Source organism: Microplitis demolitor, chromosome 1, assembly GCF_026212275.2.
Source record: "Microplitis demolitor isolate Queensland-Clemson2020A chromosome 1, iyMicDemo2.1a, whole genome shotgun sequence".
NCBI lineage: Eukaryota > Metazoa > Arthropoda > Insecta > Hymenoptera > Braconidae > Microplitis > Microplitis demolitor.
This window is the reverse complement of record NC_068545.1, coordinates 4,846,632-4,864,414: the sequence shown is the minus strand read 5'-3', so window position 1 is coordinate 4,864,414 and position 17,783 is coordinate 4,846,632. Positions and strand designations below refer to the sequence as shown.

Sequence of the window (17,783 nt, the reverse complement as noted above, 5' to 3'; positions counted from 1 at the left end):
TTCGTGTATCAGGGTAAAAAAATATTTTTTCTTTGTATCATGTTACGTGTTTGGTTAAAATAACGTAAGATATAACGATAACTCGTTTGATTTAACGTCTTAGGACTTGATAAAAATTTAATTTTTAATTTAAACTTCAATGCTAAAGAGTGTTATTGTTGTTGCTGTTGTTTATAAAGTTTAAAAGTTTATACGCAAATGAGTAGCGTAAGTTTGACGTGTGTTTAAAAATGTCAAGTGAATAAACAATAAAAAAAACCGCTAAATAATCAGTTTAAAATTTAAAACCGGGCCTTGAACCCAAACATTCGCCGCTATATTACTACTTATTATATATATAGCCAACAAATATTGATATACAATTTATTAATACGCCTCTTTACGACTTATACTAGTTAGAAAAAATAGTTCTTAAGCGAAAAGTTTAATATGTAGATATTGTCGCTCGATAAACGTACCCAGTAATTTCTTGTCGATTTTCACATGCTCGGATCACATGTTAATGTCTAATATGAAAACATTACTCATATGTTTATTTATGTTTACTTAATTTATGTAATTGATAAAATTTATGGAGACTAAAATCGATTGATTAATTTTTTTTAAATTTTATTTTAAGTGTTTGAAGATTTGTTTAAAATGTGACGGCATGATAAAAATTTAAATGAGGATGAGTGATAAGGTATGTCAGAGTGTGTGGGGTATAAGACTGTGTCCTCGATGACGGGATCATCAAGAACGGGGCCTCCACAGCCCCAAGAAGAAGAACCGGTGTCTTCTTTTGATTCGCCGGAGGTTTGTTTCTTTTATTAATTTTTTTAAATTTTACGCGGCAAATATTTGAATTTGAATTTTTTTTCTCTCTTAAAGAAACAAGTGACAGGACGTAAGATGACACCTGTTCAGCAACAAACTGAACAGTTCATACAGTTAACACCACTCTGGGAACACGTGGTACGTTTTTATTCGTTTTTTTATTTTGATCAAAATGGGAGGGGGAGTTTGAGAAAAAAAAATTTTATTTTACATTTTTTTGGTCACTAAATAAATATTTTATATCAATTTCACACAGTATTTAAAAAGAAATATGTGAGGCAAAATGGGCAGAAAATTTTTTTTTCAAAAATTAAAAATGGCCAAATTTGCATTATGATTTTTGTTACTAAAGTCAAATTTTAATACTCTAATTAAGAAATTTAATTTGAAATGATTTGAAAAATTTAAATTGACGTTCTAATTAGCACATTGTCTCTCCATTTTAGAAAATCCTCCATTTGTGCGAAAAGAAAGTTATTTAAAAATTTTTTTTTCTATTTAAAAATCAATTTCATATCTAGTATATGTATGATATTTTTGTCTAGGTTACTCGAATAATATTTTCCGACTTGCTATCTGAAAATGTTTGCTAGTTAGAACACCGAAATTATTTCATATTGTATCATATCATAAAATTGAATTTGAAATAATTCAAATCAATTAAAAATTCTAAACTTCAAATGACAGTCCCACCTGGTTGTAAACTTATTTGTTGTCTTTTTTATAAACCAGGTATCACGATAGTTTGAGAGAGAAACTAATAGTCTTATAACGAGGTCCTACTGTACTTTAAATCATACCAGAAATTGTGATATTATTTTCTCATTCTATTTAATTTAAAATGATTCGACAGTTCAAATAATTTGAAATGATTTTGAATTGACCAACGAACTAGAAATTCCTTTATTATTTTTTCATGGAATTCAATTCAAAATGATTCGACAATTTAAATAATTTCGAGTCATAAATTAATGTTTCGTTACTTTTTTCCATATGAATTAAAATGATTCGTTTCAAAATTTAAATTTGAAAGCAAAACAATTCAGACAATTTGGCATTATTCAAAATTATTAAGAGTTTTCTGATTAAGAAATCTAATTTGGAATGAACTGAGATTACTTAACTCTAAATCATTTTGAATCAGTCCAAATTTTCTGAATTGGTTTGCTTTTGAGTATAAATTTTGGAATCAATCATTTTAAATCATATTTCAGATTATTTGAAATAATTTCAACTCTTGCATCATTTTAAATTAAATTAAATTAGAAAATAATTTAGCAATTACTGGTTTTTCTGCTAATTCAAAATTATTTGAAATGACTGAACTCTCGAATCATTTCAAATTAAATCGAATTATAAAATAATATTATTATTATTCTTTATTTAATTGACCATGAAGTCGAAGCTTCTTGCAGCCATCCATTAATATCGCGATTTCTAGTTCATAATTTTATGATTTAAAATAATTCGAAGTTGAGAATTTTAAATTATTTTGAATTATTTAAAATTATAATTTTATGATATGATACAATATAAAATAATTTAGATTTTTCAAATCATTTGAAATTAGATTTTTAAATCAGGGTTACGTCATCTAAAATCATTTAAAATCAGATTTCTTAATCAGAGTAGACCTTTTTTGGCAAGTGGGCTTATTTTTCCCCCTCCGTTACTTAAAATGTATAAATAAATATTAATAATGTAATAAATCAATAGATATGTAAATGAATGGAAATAGTGATTAGTATACCAAAATACCGAACAAGAAACAATAAACCATAGATCTTATTGTATAATATAATATATCTGTACTCAATATACAAATCAATAATAGGTACGGACGCAGCAATTTCCTCCGGACGTGGACACATGCTTAGTATTCAATGAGATATCATCAAGACTCCGTGATCCTGAATGGGAAGTACGTCAACATGCACTTAGAGTATTGGTTGATGTTATTCCGACACTTGATGAAGATCACGTCGATGAAATTATGGAGCCAGTTGTGGGTGAGCTTATTAACAATCTGGGGCATCTCGCTCCTGCAGTACGTAAAGGCGCACTCGATACATTACGTGTTTATTTACTGTACAGTTCTACTCGCGACGCTATAATTAAGACCGTAAGTTTGATCATTACTTAGTAATTAATTTGATAAATTTGTATTAGGGTGGCGCAAAAAAATTCGACTATTTTTTTTTCGATCTCGCATGAAAATTTGTTGGCTTACGATATTTTAAGAAGCCTCCAAAAATCAGCTCGATAAAAAATTTTCAAAAGGTCGCTGACGAATTTTGAAAATATCAAAAATGATCGAAATTTGAATTTTTTGTTTCTAATTTTTTTCTTTCTCGTGGCAGCAATAGTTTATATTTGTAAAATCACATCTATGCTGAAAATTTCAGCCCAAAATTTAAATATTTAAACGGCGCTCAAGAATTTTGAATATTAACTGATAATATGTGACTAATACTTTGAATTAGTTTTTGTATTTTTTTATAACTCAATCTTTGTATAACCAAAAATATACAGGACAGTCTTAAACAATAAAATTTGCTAAGTTTTGAATAAGCGAAAAAACCTAAAAATTGAATCAAAAAATAAAAAAGTATGTAAATAACTCATTATTTCTATTTCTCGGGTTATATTTTCATTCATTGTCATGCAAATTGATGGTGAGAAAATCGAGAAGCTTTATTATCAATATTCAAGGTTCGCTCGAAAACGTTCAAAAGACAGTACTCTGAAATATTCAAAATTCTTGAGCGAGGTTCAAATATTTAAATTTTGGGCTTAAATTTTCAGGGTAGTCATCATTTCACAAATATAAACTATTGCTGCCATAAAGAAAAAAATTTGAAATAAAAATTCAAATTTCGATCATTTTTTATATTTTCAAAATTCGTGAGCGACCTCTTGAAAATTTTTTATCGAGCTGATTTTTGGAGAGACTTCTTAAAATATCGTAAGCCAACAAATTTTCATGCGAAATTGAAAAAAAAAATAATCGGTTTTTTTGGGCCACCCTCATATATAAATATATGACTTTTGAAATGAAATTTTTTAATTTTACAGATAATAGACAAAGGAATAAACAGAAATAATTTCGATATCCAATCTCACATTACCCTGGGTGTTATTTTGAGTGCGCCAAGTTTGTTATTCCCATCATCAAGAAGCATTAAACCATCGCGTCAGAGTTTGAAGACAGTAATAAATGCCTTAGCAAGTCGGCTCAGTGACATAAATTACCAAGAGATAGCTTTAAAGTCTTTAGTAAAAATTCGCGACGTTATTGGTGATGAATTTGTGTCTTACCTAGAGGATTGTCCCGGAGCTAAAGAGGACTTTGATAACTTAAGTCAAGTCTACAATGTTCATTCAATGCCAAAGAGGAGTAAAAAAATTCGTAAAAAAAAGTTTAAGCATGATAAGCTTGACAAAGTTGAAGCCGAGAGGAGTAATGACGAGGAAAAAAGAGAAAGAGAAAACAAAGAGGAAACTATCCCACCGTCACGTGTTGTTTTAGAGACGGAGATTAAATTTAATGAGCAGACCGCTATCACAATGACTATTCTGGAAGAGAAAGATGACGATTCAGATGACAGCCTAGATAGTCCTCTTAAGCTGGACGACTCATCGAAGTTGAAAGATGAGTCAAAGGAAATGTGGATTGAGAGACGCAAAACACCTCGACGTGTTCATTTCGGGGGTGAAATCGTTAAATTACGTACCCCCGACAGCGATGACTCTCAAATGATACAATCAGATGTCCCAGTTACACGCATACCTTTGCCAATATCACCGGTTACTAAAATGCCGAGCTACAGGCCTCCCAGATCATTATCTCATCCTTGTACTCCTAGTTCACGGTGCCAAGTACCCAAAAGATCAAGAAGTGTATCAGCAAGTCCTAAACGCGGCTATTATGTTCACGATGGCAGTTTGAATCCCAAGAAAAGTATTCTTATGAAGACATCAGCTAAAATTAAAGACAATTCTAATAATAATAATATTAATAATAATAATAGTAATAATAATAATAATAATAAGTTAAATAACGTCGATGGTATTTTTGGAATAAAAGAAAGCGATCGCAGCTGGTCCTTTGAAGTTTTCGAATCAATCGAGGATAAAACGGTGAAAAAAGAAAGTAATTTGTTTGTTGAGAAGCGTAAAAAAAAAGTAAAAACTTCGGCGAGTAAATCTGCGGTTAGAATAAAATCTTCCGAGGAAAGTGTTTGTTATTTTAATAAATTTGATGAATCGGGTGAGAGAACAAATGAAATTAATTTTGTTGAGTATCCGGAAGCTAAAGTTAACTCAGGAAACTCAAATAGATCTGGGGATTTAAACTTACACGCTAAAAGTTTTAATACCATTGATATGGTAAATTCAAAAGGCGGTAAAAATAATTTGAATTTAAACATTAATAATGATAATAAATTAAATGAAGGAAGGAGTAAAAATTCAGCTAATTATTGTTTTTTAGAAGATGATAAACTACGATCACCAAAGAGAGTCGTTGGTTTTGAAAGTTTTCCACGTAAAGAACGTAACTACATACTTATGGAACTCTCGAGTCCTATTAAAAGCGGCAATAGTCGTCAAGTTTCTCCGATTTCAGTATCTTCATCGTCAGTTGATGCTGCTGGTAGTGGTCGTGATGGTGTACAATCAAATGAAAATACCCAAGAGCCGAAAAGTTTATCTGATCGTGTATCTATTGGTGAATTAAATGCTCCAGTTGTATTATCCACTAATGATACATTTAAAGAAGAAAGTTTAAACACGGAAAATAGTAAAACTCTTGGTATTGAAGAGAATAAAAAAGTTGTTGCGGTTGAGGCTCGAGAAAAGGATACGAAGGAAAAAGAAAATGAGGAGAAGGAGAAGGGGAAGGATAAGAAAAAAGAAATAAATGAAAACAACAAAGAATCGAAAAAGTTTTGTGATAGCAAGACAATTGCCAAGAATTTTGATTCGGGTAATGAAAGCCATACGTGCAGTAGTAGTGAAGGAGAAAATAAAACACAAGAACCCAGTTGGGAGGAACTTGGTCTCGTTGATCAGGAAGTGCTTAATGATCTTCATAATAAGGTAAAAATTATTATAATTATGAATATAGTCTTGATTTGATGATTAATTGCTCTGGGAGTTATGATAGTTGTGATAAACAATTGATATTTGTAATTAATAATCATAACGTAAGATTGTTCGAGCATGCAACGATGACGATCGCAACAGCACGTAATAGTTGAATCAAAGTTCCGCTTAAAATCCCTTTGATATAAAGCCCCGTGGTCTAAAAGTGGGTCGATCGATTCATGCGCCAGAAAGTTTGTAGACGCTTCTGCGACGTCATTTAAAGTCCATTCATTTGAATGTCTTTCGGGCTGATAATGTTTTTGAAATAAATAAATTTTCAGTTTTGCTTAAAGATTTTCATATTAATTGATATTTATTTGTATGTATAAAATTGTTTAGACTTGATTTAGTAGTCGTTGTATTGGAAAAAGTCTGAAGCGTATGAATAATAAATCTCTGCGGAGTAATCAAACATTTCAAAGTCAAGTTTGTACTTATTGTAAAGTTGTGATATTTGTTGTTGTGTCAACTGACGGAAATAAATTTTCGATGGATTCGATTTATCATTCAGTGATACTTGATGCCGATGAATAGGTCGGATTTTATTGTTGAGAATTAGTTTGTTTATTATGAATGATTGATCTCGATCTAGCGATTCCACCTTTCAATAAATATATAATTATATTTACTTAGTTTTTATATTTTTATTATTCATGTAGTACTTACTTTAGCAATGAATGTGTAGTTAAGAGAACAAGGGGTACAGTATAGATAATAAGGGATCCAATGATCGTCGGCGTAATTTTCTAAATTAATGTCTATGAGATAATTTACAAACTCTTTCCATGTTGGTTCAATACCTGCTGGTTTTGGTTCATTTTCTTTACGTATAAATTCATTTTCCGTTGGTGGAGTAAAATTTTTGTCTTTTGTATAAAAAAAAAAAAAAAAACATTACTCGGAAAGAAAATTATGGGGATGGTTCCCATACTATCATGAAAATATTAATTTAAAGAAAAGTGTGGAAATCACTTCTACAATACACAGAAATATTATAGAACATAAAAACAAAAATTCAAACATTGAAAAAAAATTCGTATTTGGCAGAAAACATCAAAATTTTTAACAGAAATTTTTTGTCAGCACAGAACACTCAAGAAAATTTAAATTTTGTAAATAAAAATTTGAATTTCGATAAAATCTCTAATTTTGAAAAAATTTCTACACTATTTTGAAAAAAAAAAAAAAATTTTTTTTATGACATAGGGATGATTCCATAACATTAAGGGAATAGTTTTCACACGGAAAGGAAATTATGGGAATGTTTCCTATAATTTTGTGATTATAGGAATGTTACCCATAATTATAGGAATAGTTCATATAATTATGGGAATGATACCCATATCATTATGAGAATGGTTCCAATAATTATACGAATGGTTCTTATAATAGTATGGGAGCCATTCCTATAATATTATGGGAATCGTTCCCATACTATTATGGGAACCATTCCTATAATATTATAGTAATGGTTCCTATATTATTATAGGAATGGTTCCCATTCTATCATGAAAATATTAATTCAAAGAAAAGTATAAAAACTACTTCTACACGGCAAGAAAATTATAGGAAGTATTCCTATGTATTATGGGAATGGTTTTCATAATGGTATGGGAATTTTACCCATACTATTATAGGAATGGTTCCTATATATTATAGGAACCATCCCTATAATATTATGGGAATCATTCTCATAATATTATAGGAACCATTCCTATACCAATATGGGAACCATTCTCATAATATTATAGGAACCATTCCTATACCAATATGGGAACCATTCTCATAATATTATAGGAACCATTCCTATACCAATATGGGAACCATTCTCATAATATTATAGGAACCATTCCTATACCAATATGGGAACCATTCTCATAATACTCTAGGAACCATTCCTATATCAATATGGGAACCATTCCTATAATATTATAGGAACCATTCCTATACCAATATGGGAACCATTCCTATACCAATATGGGAACCATTCTCATAATATTATAGGAACCATTCCTATACCAATATGGGAACCATTCCTATAATATCATGGGAATGGTTACCATATCGGTATAGGAATGGTTCCTATAATATACAAGAACCATTCCTATAATAGTATGGGTCCATTTCCTATACCATTATGGGAACCATTCCCATAATACATAGGAATACTTCCTATAATTTTCTTTCCGTGCATAATACTATAGGAATAATTCCCATGCCATTATTGGAATAGTACCCATAGTGATATGGGAATAGTCTCCATACCATTATGAGAATGGTTCCCATATTGGTATAGGAATTGTACCCATATCACTATGGGAACTATTTCCATAATGCATAGGAACACTTCCCATAATTTTCTTTCCGTGTAATATTAAAACCATTAAATAATTTTTTTTTTCATATAAAAAAAAAAGAATTAAAAAATTACCCCGATATTTTTTGACAATAGTACGGCCATATTTTCGATAAAAATGAAGAGTACCATGTTCTCTTCCGGCAATTGAGTTCTCAAGTTTATCACGATAAGCGCTCAACAATCTTTCAAAAGGATGTCTTACTATTAGAAGTTTTGTCGTGGCCAGCATTGCCTGCAGTTATAAACATTTTATTTATATTCATATTTATATTTATATTCATGTGCATATATGTTAGAACAAACATATATAATGTAAGATAAATCGAGTAAACGAGAGCATATAAATATAAATAAAATGTGAAATGATGTATAAAGTAAAATAAATTATGATGTAAAAAAAGTTCAACAATAAGTTTAAAGTAGAAAAGAAAAAAAAAAATAATAACTTTTTCAGCCTCTGGGAAATCTAGCTCTGGTATTACTTTTCGGGCAATCGAAGATATTTGTTCTTTTTCATTAGTCAATACAGATTCAGATACATTCATTAGTAGACACATATTGTGAAGCCACGTCGTACTGCCAGCTTTGTATATTGGACAGTATGATATTTTATTTATTCTAGAGAACAGAAAATGTCAATATTTAATTTAACTTTTTTAAAACACACAGTATTGATTTATTCTTCTTATTGATAGTAACGGACTGATGAAATCCTTCCAATAAAATGGGGAAAATATTATTTTTAAAAGTTATTTTTTTTCATATCAGGGAAAATTTTTAAAAAATCTGTTTGGCGTTAAATTATTTGTGACACTTCGATTTCACACCCTCAGTCTATAAATTAATGGGTGAAAATTGATATTTAATATTTGTATCAATGATGTTAAAATATTTAAGACTAATTGTGTAGTTTTGATACTTTATTATAAAGTTTTTATAAATTTATGTTAATTTGATTTTTAAATATTCTATTTTTTATGCAAAGTCGAATATTTTATGCTGATTTATTTTCTTTAGAATGCCGGGCATTGATTTCTTGCCGCGTTGGGAAAATTGTAAGAATGATAAAAATTCTTATACTGAGTATTGGAATAGTAAACTGAGAATTATTCCCCTCATTTTTAAAATTCATTACCTACCTAAAATATTCCATTTATTAATGATATAGAAGATATATAACAATTTAACCCCAGTCTAATGAAAGTTTTATAAAGTATTCGGAAAAATTTTTTTAGTAGAATATAAATCTATGAAAATAAAAATAATAATTAATTACAATGATAGCGATTCTGATTAAAAGCATAATATTTTCACACAGAAAAAAAATATGTCGGCAAAAAAAATACTTTGCATTGTATAAAAAAAAAAAAAATTTCTTGTGTCAACAAATTTTTTCTTACTTTGAAGAATTTATTTTTTTCTGTATAAAAAATCAATTAACGATTTAAATTATTTAACTGACGGGTGGAAAATAAATTTATTGAAAAAAAAAAAAAAATAATAATCTGTTGTTTCAATTTCTCTATTGACTTTTACAAGCGTTCGGGTTATTTACATCCATGAGAAATTTACACTTTGAAGTAATTCAGACTTAAATTTTTAACATCATTACTTAAACGCAGTACAATGAAAATAAAATAAAATAAAATGGAGTATACGTGTAATTTATCTACTGAAAAAAGTTTATATATGTTGTTTTACTGCTAGTCTCGTCAAAGTTTACTGGCCTATAAAGTTTATATTTTTTTTAATTCACCCGAAAATTTGAACACAACTTGAAATATTTTGCTAGTAAAACCAAATAATTTTTTTTTACTTTGGCAGAATCTCCTCAGTAATTAAATAAAAATTTTTTAGCATAATTTTATTAGTACACTGTAATAAATTTCGGGAGTGAACGCGGAGTGGATGATTATTTATTTATTTAATTCTCACTGTGAATATTACTCCGAAGGGGAGATTCGGGAAATATTAATTGTAAAAAAAAATTACTGATACATAGTGAGCTTAGGTCTTTGATATTTAGACATTTATATTGAGTACGGAAATAATTACGAGCTCCCTGTCCATACTCACGCGAAATGATTTTTAAAAATTATAACCAGCTGATAATAAAACTTTGACAAATATAATTACACTGAGTCGCAAACTGTCGTATGATTTACATCAACCATACCACGAGATAACATTTCATATTGCACCGAAATATCAAAGACTCCCATAAAAACTATGTCACTACAGCTATTCAATAATTTAATATTTTCACTATGTATTACATATATGAAATTATAATTTAGTGAGTTACTAAAACATTTTATAAATTAAAAACATAATATTTTAAGTTTAATTATTAATATCTCAATGAATTATTTATTTAAATAATTATGTTTATAATTAACAGCTGTTTCTATTAAATATAAATTTATTTAAGTATTAAATCTCCGGACTGGAGTGAATGCGGATTTAAATAAAATCCGCGACACTCCGAAATCACTCCGCCCATGAAAAATCCCTATTCACTCCTTATGTAGAGTGATTTTTTTTTTAACTCCGGAACTCCGACTCCGATCCACCCCCGACTTTTTATAATATACAACTCGGGAAGAAAATTACAGGAAGTATTCCTATGTATTATGGGAATGGTTCCCATAATGGTATAGGAATTGTACCCATACTATTAGAGGAATGGTTCCTATATGTTATAATAACCACCCCTATACCATTATGGGAACTATTCCTATGATATTATGAGAACCATTACCATAATATTATAGGAATGGTTCCTATAATTTATAAAAATCATTTCTATATATTATGGGAATGAGTCCCATAATATTATAGGAAGTGTTCCCATAAATTATAGGAACCATTCCCATAATGGTATGGGTATCATTCCCATAATTATAGGAACTGCTCCCATAATTTATGGTCGTCATTCCTATATTGGTATAGAATGAAATTTTACAAAATTATAGGAACTATTCCCATAATTTTCTTTCCGTGTATGCTATGTATATATATATATATATATATATATATATATATATATATATATATATATATATATATATACTACTGGCTACTTATAGATTTTATGATGTCTTATTTAGTCGCAGGTTTTCCTATCAATTTATTTATTTATTAAATTTTACTTACTGATCAATATAAAATACTGAATATTGAGGCGTAGGTGGATATTTAAATACTTGATTAGTTTGGTAGTCATGATTTTTATAACAACCTAAATTATAAATTTTACAAACATTCTGTACTCGAAAAATTCTCTTACGATTTTCTTCCTCAAGATTCACCTGAAAAAAAATAAAAAAGATGAATATATGTCAGTTAAATAAACAAAAAATATAATTGAATTACCATTGTCTGGTGAATTTCTCCATTTGATTTTCTGACATCCGATAAAAATTCTTTGCCTCTCGTTTTATAATCCACTGATGATAAATTTTTAATTAAAGTAAATATAAGAAAGCAAATTAAAAAAAAAATAATTGAACAAACACAATTAAATTTTCTTAGCATTATTTAAATAACTTAAAACATGAGTAAACGTTTTAATTAACGAATTTAATTAATAAAAGTATAATATTATTTTAAAGAATGAAAACTGAATCCTCGGCAGGCTAACTTGCTGCCAGCGACTGACAATGAGAAGTTCACCTTGAAAGAGCAATGATCTCTGCATACTAATCAACTACCGTTTCATCTTAATAAATTCTTCATACATAAAATAATTATTCAAATCACAATTTTCTTAAATTAAATTTTATTTAATTATATTAATTAATAACTTCATTTTTTTTTTTTATATTTATTGAAATAAACGAAGTAGAGAAGCAAGAGGCAAAGTGGGTTTCTAAAAAAAAAAAAAAAAAAAAAATAATAATTATCCAATATTAATTAATAAATACTAATAAATGACATAATTAATTTTCAAAATGTGTACAAAAATAATATTATCACACTAGTCCATAGAAAAAAAAGGGGCTGTAACAGGACACATCCTGTGGGAACAACAGGACTAAATCCTGTTGCAGCAACAGGATTTTTCCTGTAAAAATAATAAGATTAAGAATAAGTTTCATATACCTTTTTTTGTAAAATAATATAAAATTTAAAAATTTGAAAAAAAATTCAAATTTTGAAATTAAAATTTTTTTCAAAATTTCAATTTTTTTTTAAAATTTTGAAAACTGAATTTTTTTTTTTTCAAATTTTAGAATTTTATTATACTGACAGAAAAAATTTCCATATGAAACTTGCACTTTATCCTATTGCTTCCACAGGAGGTGCCCTGTTGCTGTAACATGATAATCCTGCAGGAGCAACAGGATTTCATCCTGTTGCAGCGCCTATTTTTTTTTTCCATGTACAATAGAAGTTTTTATTAATTAAAATAAAGTATCAAATGTTCAAAATGGAGTAGTGGCCATAAATAGTCCTTCGACCCTATCACCTAAAAATGTAACCTAATAATACAGTATTCAAATAAGTTAATTTATATTTCATATTTCTGGCTGTGAAATTGAATAAATGCTTCTTCAAAGCGTAACCAAGTCTATATTAACACATTTATCGTTAAAAGATTGATAGGGATGTAAAAATAAAATATGTATATATATTTATTTATAATCATATTTATATTTAATATTTCTGACTGATTTGAAAACTTGTTAATAGCTTAAAATAATTTGTTTCAAACTTAAAGGAAAATTTTTAAGTGTTCAAAAAATGTAAACCAGTCCAATTTTTGCTTTAAGACAACAATTTCGCTCTCGTACAAAATCAAAGAAAAATTATAATGAAACTTATTAAAATTATATTCCTTATCATGCAACGTCAGAACTCGATAAATATGAATAAATTATCAAATAAATTTATATATAAAATATAAACATTTCCAAATGTAAATTTATACGTCGACATAGATATAGAGTATGTCTTATGTAAATTTATTTTTTCTTTCTTAACTTACAACTGACCCCATTTCTGTCTTCTGTCGCGTGAAGATAAAATCAAGTAGGTGTAAGATCAATATTAATGATTAAAAATCTAATAGTAATGATAAGAATAATTCAAAATTTTTATCATAAAATATAAAGTAAAAAAAAAAATACATTTTTTTTAAATAAATGCTAATTAAAAAAATAATTATACGTATAATAAATACCAATTTGCATTTTTTATTTCAACAAAAAAAAAATTATAATAGTCATAATAATAATAATAATAATGAGGCACGTGTTGCGTGTTACTAAGAACAGTTATTCCTTATATACCAAGTGCAATATGCAAATTCATTGTAGTTACATTATCGCAATAATTCAACTCTAGAGAGAGAGTCAGAGGTTAGTCATAGAGAGTCATATCAGATCTCAGATTGTATTCCATAGAGAAAATTCAAATACTATACTGTACTATACGGAAAAAGAGCAGTTGAAAAAATTACAGTTGGAGAAAAATGTTGGCTTGAAACCTACCAATTTTTATTATGCTGTCGACCAAACTTGAAACAGGAAGGGAAGAATCCAAAAAATTATTATGCCGCATCACAATTAATATAATGTATGAGAGTAATTGTTATTAAATCTTATCGATAAGTTTCTCATGCGTGGTAAGTATTATGATACAGCATAATAATTTTTCGTATGAGCATAATAATTTTTTGGATAATTTTCTTCCTGTTTCAAGTTTGGTCGACAGCATAATAAAAATTGGTAGGTTTCGAGCCAACATTTTTCTCCGTGCAGGCCTTCGGGCAAAAATCTTTAAATATTAAAACTTACTGTAATTTTATAAATTTGTTATAGTAATAAAATTAATAAAATTTTAAGCAGAAAATTTTACTGTTTAAAATGTAATTTTAGTTGAATAAATCTTTAAAGCATTACTTACTTTTTATTTTGAATTGTTGCTTTATTCAAAAGTTAATAGTTGATAGGTGAAACTGTAAAAATTGAAATTTATTGGTTATGTATTTTTTGCTTTCTGAAATAATACCTCTTATTTATTGATAACATAAAAATTACACTGTGAGTTATCAATTGTCGAGAATGATTAATGATCTGAGAAAAATCACAGCTCACACTGTAATTTTTAAATTCTATACTTTAAGGATACGCTACCGGATCTCTTTCTCACACTCAGAAAAATAAACGGAACTGTCTTTGTTGTACTCGTAGAGTAAATGAGCATTTTGAAACAATTTTTCTCGGAGACGAATTATAATTTTTTAAAATACGAATGTCTAGCTCTTTGTCAAGGTTTTAAAAAACGCTAAAGACTTTAGTCTAAATTTTCATTGTTTATCCGTGAATTGAATTGATTTGAAAATCGGTTATCGTTACCCCTTAAGAAGAACACTACTATACACGCAAAAAAAATAAATGATAAATTTTATTCGGATTTTAAATTCATTTTTATTGTTTGAACAACAAACCCGCATCAAAGAAGGTAATTCATAAATAATATAATATTGAAAGCGAAAAAGTATAGGAATGATTCTCTAAAATATATTGATATGAAAAAAAAAATAGTCACTCTTGGTCTTTAAATTTTATTGTTTGAAATGATAAAATACGTCATCTTGCCATATAGATATAGCCGCGCATCAGTAATGCTTTAGATTAATTCTTTCACATACATTAAAAGCTTACAAACACAAGTTAAATTTTATTGTTTCAAACTGCAAAAACTGATGCGCTTAAAATATACTTTTTGACAATTTGAAGAAAGTAATAATTATATACCGTTGTACATAAAATCAATTGTTCGACATTGAAAATTTTATTTATCATACTGAATGTTTTTTTACTTTTTTACTATAAACTTAAATGTTCCGAACATCGAATGTTGAAGCTGAAACGTTAAATTATTATAATTTCATTTTTTTATCTAGCAAACAGTAATTTATATTACTTGTAACATGATTTATTCACATATAAACTTTAAATTTAAATATTTAAATTAAGATTATTATAATATATTCAATAAAACCACAAAATTACTGTTTGAAATGATATTAAATTGTGACCATATTCTAAATTTTTAGTTATCAATTACTAATTTTTATAATTCATTTTTTTGCGTGTACAGAATAGTAATATTAACAATCGAAAATGTAATTTTAACTAATTTTACAATAAAATTCAAAATCATAAAATCTGTTTAGTATAGAGAGCTGGACAGTATCGAGTTTGAAACCGTAATATTTGTTATGCCTGAAAAATGTAATTTTTACAGTTTCAGAGTCGCAGCGTAACTACTATACGAAACTGTAATAAATACAGATATGAGTTAAATTTTTAAACTGCTCTTTTTCCGTGTAGTATAAATAGTATAACTTTCAAAAATTTTTTTTGTGACCTAAAGAAGTCAGCAGAGGAGTTAATTTTTTTTTCTCAAGCTAATTTATATTTTTATGAATGTAAATTAAAACCCAGCAAGTACTGAGTCAAGATGCAATTCAACGTAAAAAAAAAAAAATTTTAATTTATTCAACTGGTGCTCTAGGATGACTGGAGAGCTCGAGTTCGTGGGTTAGAGAGAGTTGCTTCAGCTTTGAGGACCTCCTCGGCATTGATTGCGATTGAACCGAGACTAGGGTCACTGTTGCACGCCGTACTGGGTTGTGAGAGAAGTTGTCGAGTCGCTGCTGCTGGAATGGCTGTTGCCAGAGTAAGTAAATACTTTTATATTTATTTATATTTTTACTTGGTGAGTTGAGGAGCAAATGAAAAGTCAAGATGAGTAAATGTTAAGTTTATTATTAAATTGCGATGTTTAAAGGTTGTGGTTGCTGGTGTAAGTGAAGAAGCTCTTAAACGACGGTTACCACAAGTAGCTTGGGGTTTAACGCGTCAAGGGGGTCCTAATGCTGCACAACTTGCTCGTATTGCAATGCTAAGGCTTCGTCCGGCACTCTTCTTGGAACAATTACTTCAACCCCATTGCATTGACGCGAGAAATGCTAAAGTAAGTTTACATGTGTTATTTTTACTTTATTTAATTACATCTTGCTTACTTTGTACTCGTGTTAAGTACCAACAAATTATTTAACTTTAAATAATTAAACAAGAGCAATGTAATTATAAGTCTCTTTATATTTTAGTAAAAAGATTTTTTAATTACTCAGGAAAATCTTTTGAGTTTATATTTTTAAGTAGATTCACGCGGAAATTTAATTTTTTAAAAGTGTTTCATCACTTTAAAAATACAGGTTTATGTAATTACGTCATCATACGACGTAATTAGTCAAATAAAGTTTGAAAAAATCAATAAATTGTAATTGAATTTTGCTAATTTATTTTTCAAAAACTACTGTTATATTTTTGTACTTTTTTTTTATAATTTAAAGAAATTACTTTAATGATTTATTATAAAATTATTTTTTGCTCCGATCCGGAGTTTAAATTTAAAATAAACTCCCCTTCGGAGAGAATTTCACTCTCAGGGAATTAAATAAATTTCCAGTCATCCGCTTTGCATTCACTCCGGATTGAATCTGCAGTCCAAAAATTTTTTACAGCGTAGATGAACCTTCATCGTAAAAAGGCGAACTTTTTAAAAATCGTGAAAATGTTAAACAGCCACAACTATAACAGGGTGGCCACAAAGAAATTATTTCAAAATTCCCTGATATTTCTCGGTTTTCCAGTACAGTCGACTACCCGTCATAAGCCTAGTCTAGGGGACATAGAAGAAATTTTTCTTGTAATTTCAGTCTCCCCACTACCAGGCGTTTAGTTTTGTTCTCGACTACTTGTTATAAGCCTGTTTTATTTAATATCATTTCAATGCGACAGTATCCCGATTTTTCTAGTGCTTATGGCGCTAAAATAAATACTTATCTTTTTACACTAATAATAATTTTAATGGAAAAAATTATAATGACAACGGTATTAATTACAGTAATAATAATAATAATTGTTATTGATCAACATAATGCTCAATAAAACTTTTAAATTGTAACAGAAGCTTTAATTGTAATTAATCATTACAATTATCAACAATAAATAATATTTAACTTAATATTTATTAAATTATTATCCGCGAAAGATCGATAGTAAATTTTCATCATTAATTTTGATATTTTGTTCCTATTGTTAGTTTATAATTTAGACAATTTTAACAGAGGCTTATAACGGGCTGTCTGGTACGAAACTCAAAAAAGTGGTTAAGTGGGGAAGCTGTTTGGACTCAGTACCTGCCGATTGAGGGGAAGAGGCTTATAACGGACAGGCTGGTGATGGGTAGTCGACTGTAAAGTTTTTCACATTTTTCCCTGATTCAGAAATTTAATTCTTATCATCAAGATATTCAAAGTTTTTTATTATATTTTCATTATCAATAATCAAATTTGATGATTAAATCATGTGAGAAAGCAAAAAAAAAGTAAAAATAATTGAACATGGTCTACTTTTGATTATTCGATGTTAAAAATATG

At 28.2% G+C, this 17,783-nt stretch overlaps 2 protein-coding genes across 5 annotated transcripts in view; one reads left to right on the top strand and one right to left on the bottom strand.

Moving 5' to 3' along the window:
- LOC103575564 (uncharacterized) overlaps positions 1 to 17,783 on the top strand; it is a 41,693-nt gene that overhangs the window by 530 nt on the left and 23,380 nt on the right. For 2 of the 3 annotated variants that reach the window (XM_053739816.1, XM_053739815.1), the window contains exons 2-7: positions 620 to 795; positions 871 to 954; positions 2,651 to 2,938; positions 3,892 to 5,916; positions 15,851 to 16,015; positions 16,127 to 16,312. In XM_053739816.1, coding sequence (XP_053595791.1) covers positions 685 to 795; positions 871 to 954; positions 2,651 to 2,938; positions 3,892 to 5,916; positions 15,851 to 16,015; positions 16,127 to 16,312 — 2,859 coding nt within the window. In that variant the 5' untranslated portion in view covers positions 620 to 684. The remainder of the gene's footprint in view (positions 1 to 619; positions 796 to 870; positions 955 to 2,650; positions 2,939 to 3,891; positions 5,917 to 15,850; positions 16,016 to 16,126; positions 16,313 to 17,783) is intronic. The other variant, XM_053739820.1, reaches the window with a different exon arrangement.
- On the bottom strand, positions 6,311 to 11,965 carry LOC103575563 (carbohydrate sulfotransferase 11). 2 transcript variants are annotated; one of them, XM_008555408.1, is made up of 6 exons: positions 11,699 to 11,965; positions 11,480 to 11,634; positions 8,770 to 8,941; positions 8,396 to 8,555; positions 6,631 to 6,830; positions 6,311 to 6,565 (listed from the first exon to the last, which is right to left on the bottom strand). In XM_008555408.1, exons 1-6 carry the CDS (start codon positions 11,858 to 11,860, stop codon positions 6,311 to 6,313), a joined length of 1,104 nt encoding a protein of 367 aa, XP_008553630.1. In that variant the 5' UTR covers positions 11,861 to 11,965. The 2 variants fall into 2 exon arrangements, with proteins under 2 accessions (XP_008553630.1, XP_053595801.1); XM_053739826.1 differs by having other exon boundaries at positions 8,450 to 8,555.

What these genes read in the sequence shown, in the direction of transcription:
- LOC103575563 (XM_008555408.1), bottom strand. Translation starts at nt 11,860, where the DNA reads ATGCTAAGAAAATTTAATTGTGTTTGTTCAATTATTTTTTTTTTAATT. An exon ending in GAGAAATTCACCAGACAATG is followed by an intron (nt 11,635 to 11,698) that starts GTAATTCAATTA and finishes ATTTTTTTTCAG; the next exon opens with GTGAATCTTGAGGAAGAAAA. An exon ending in ATTTCCCAGAGGCTGAAAAA is followed by an intron (nt 8,556 to 8,769) that starts GTTATTATTTTT and finishes TTATAACTGCAG; the next exon opens with GCAATGCTGGCCACGACAAA.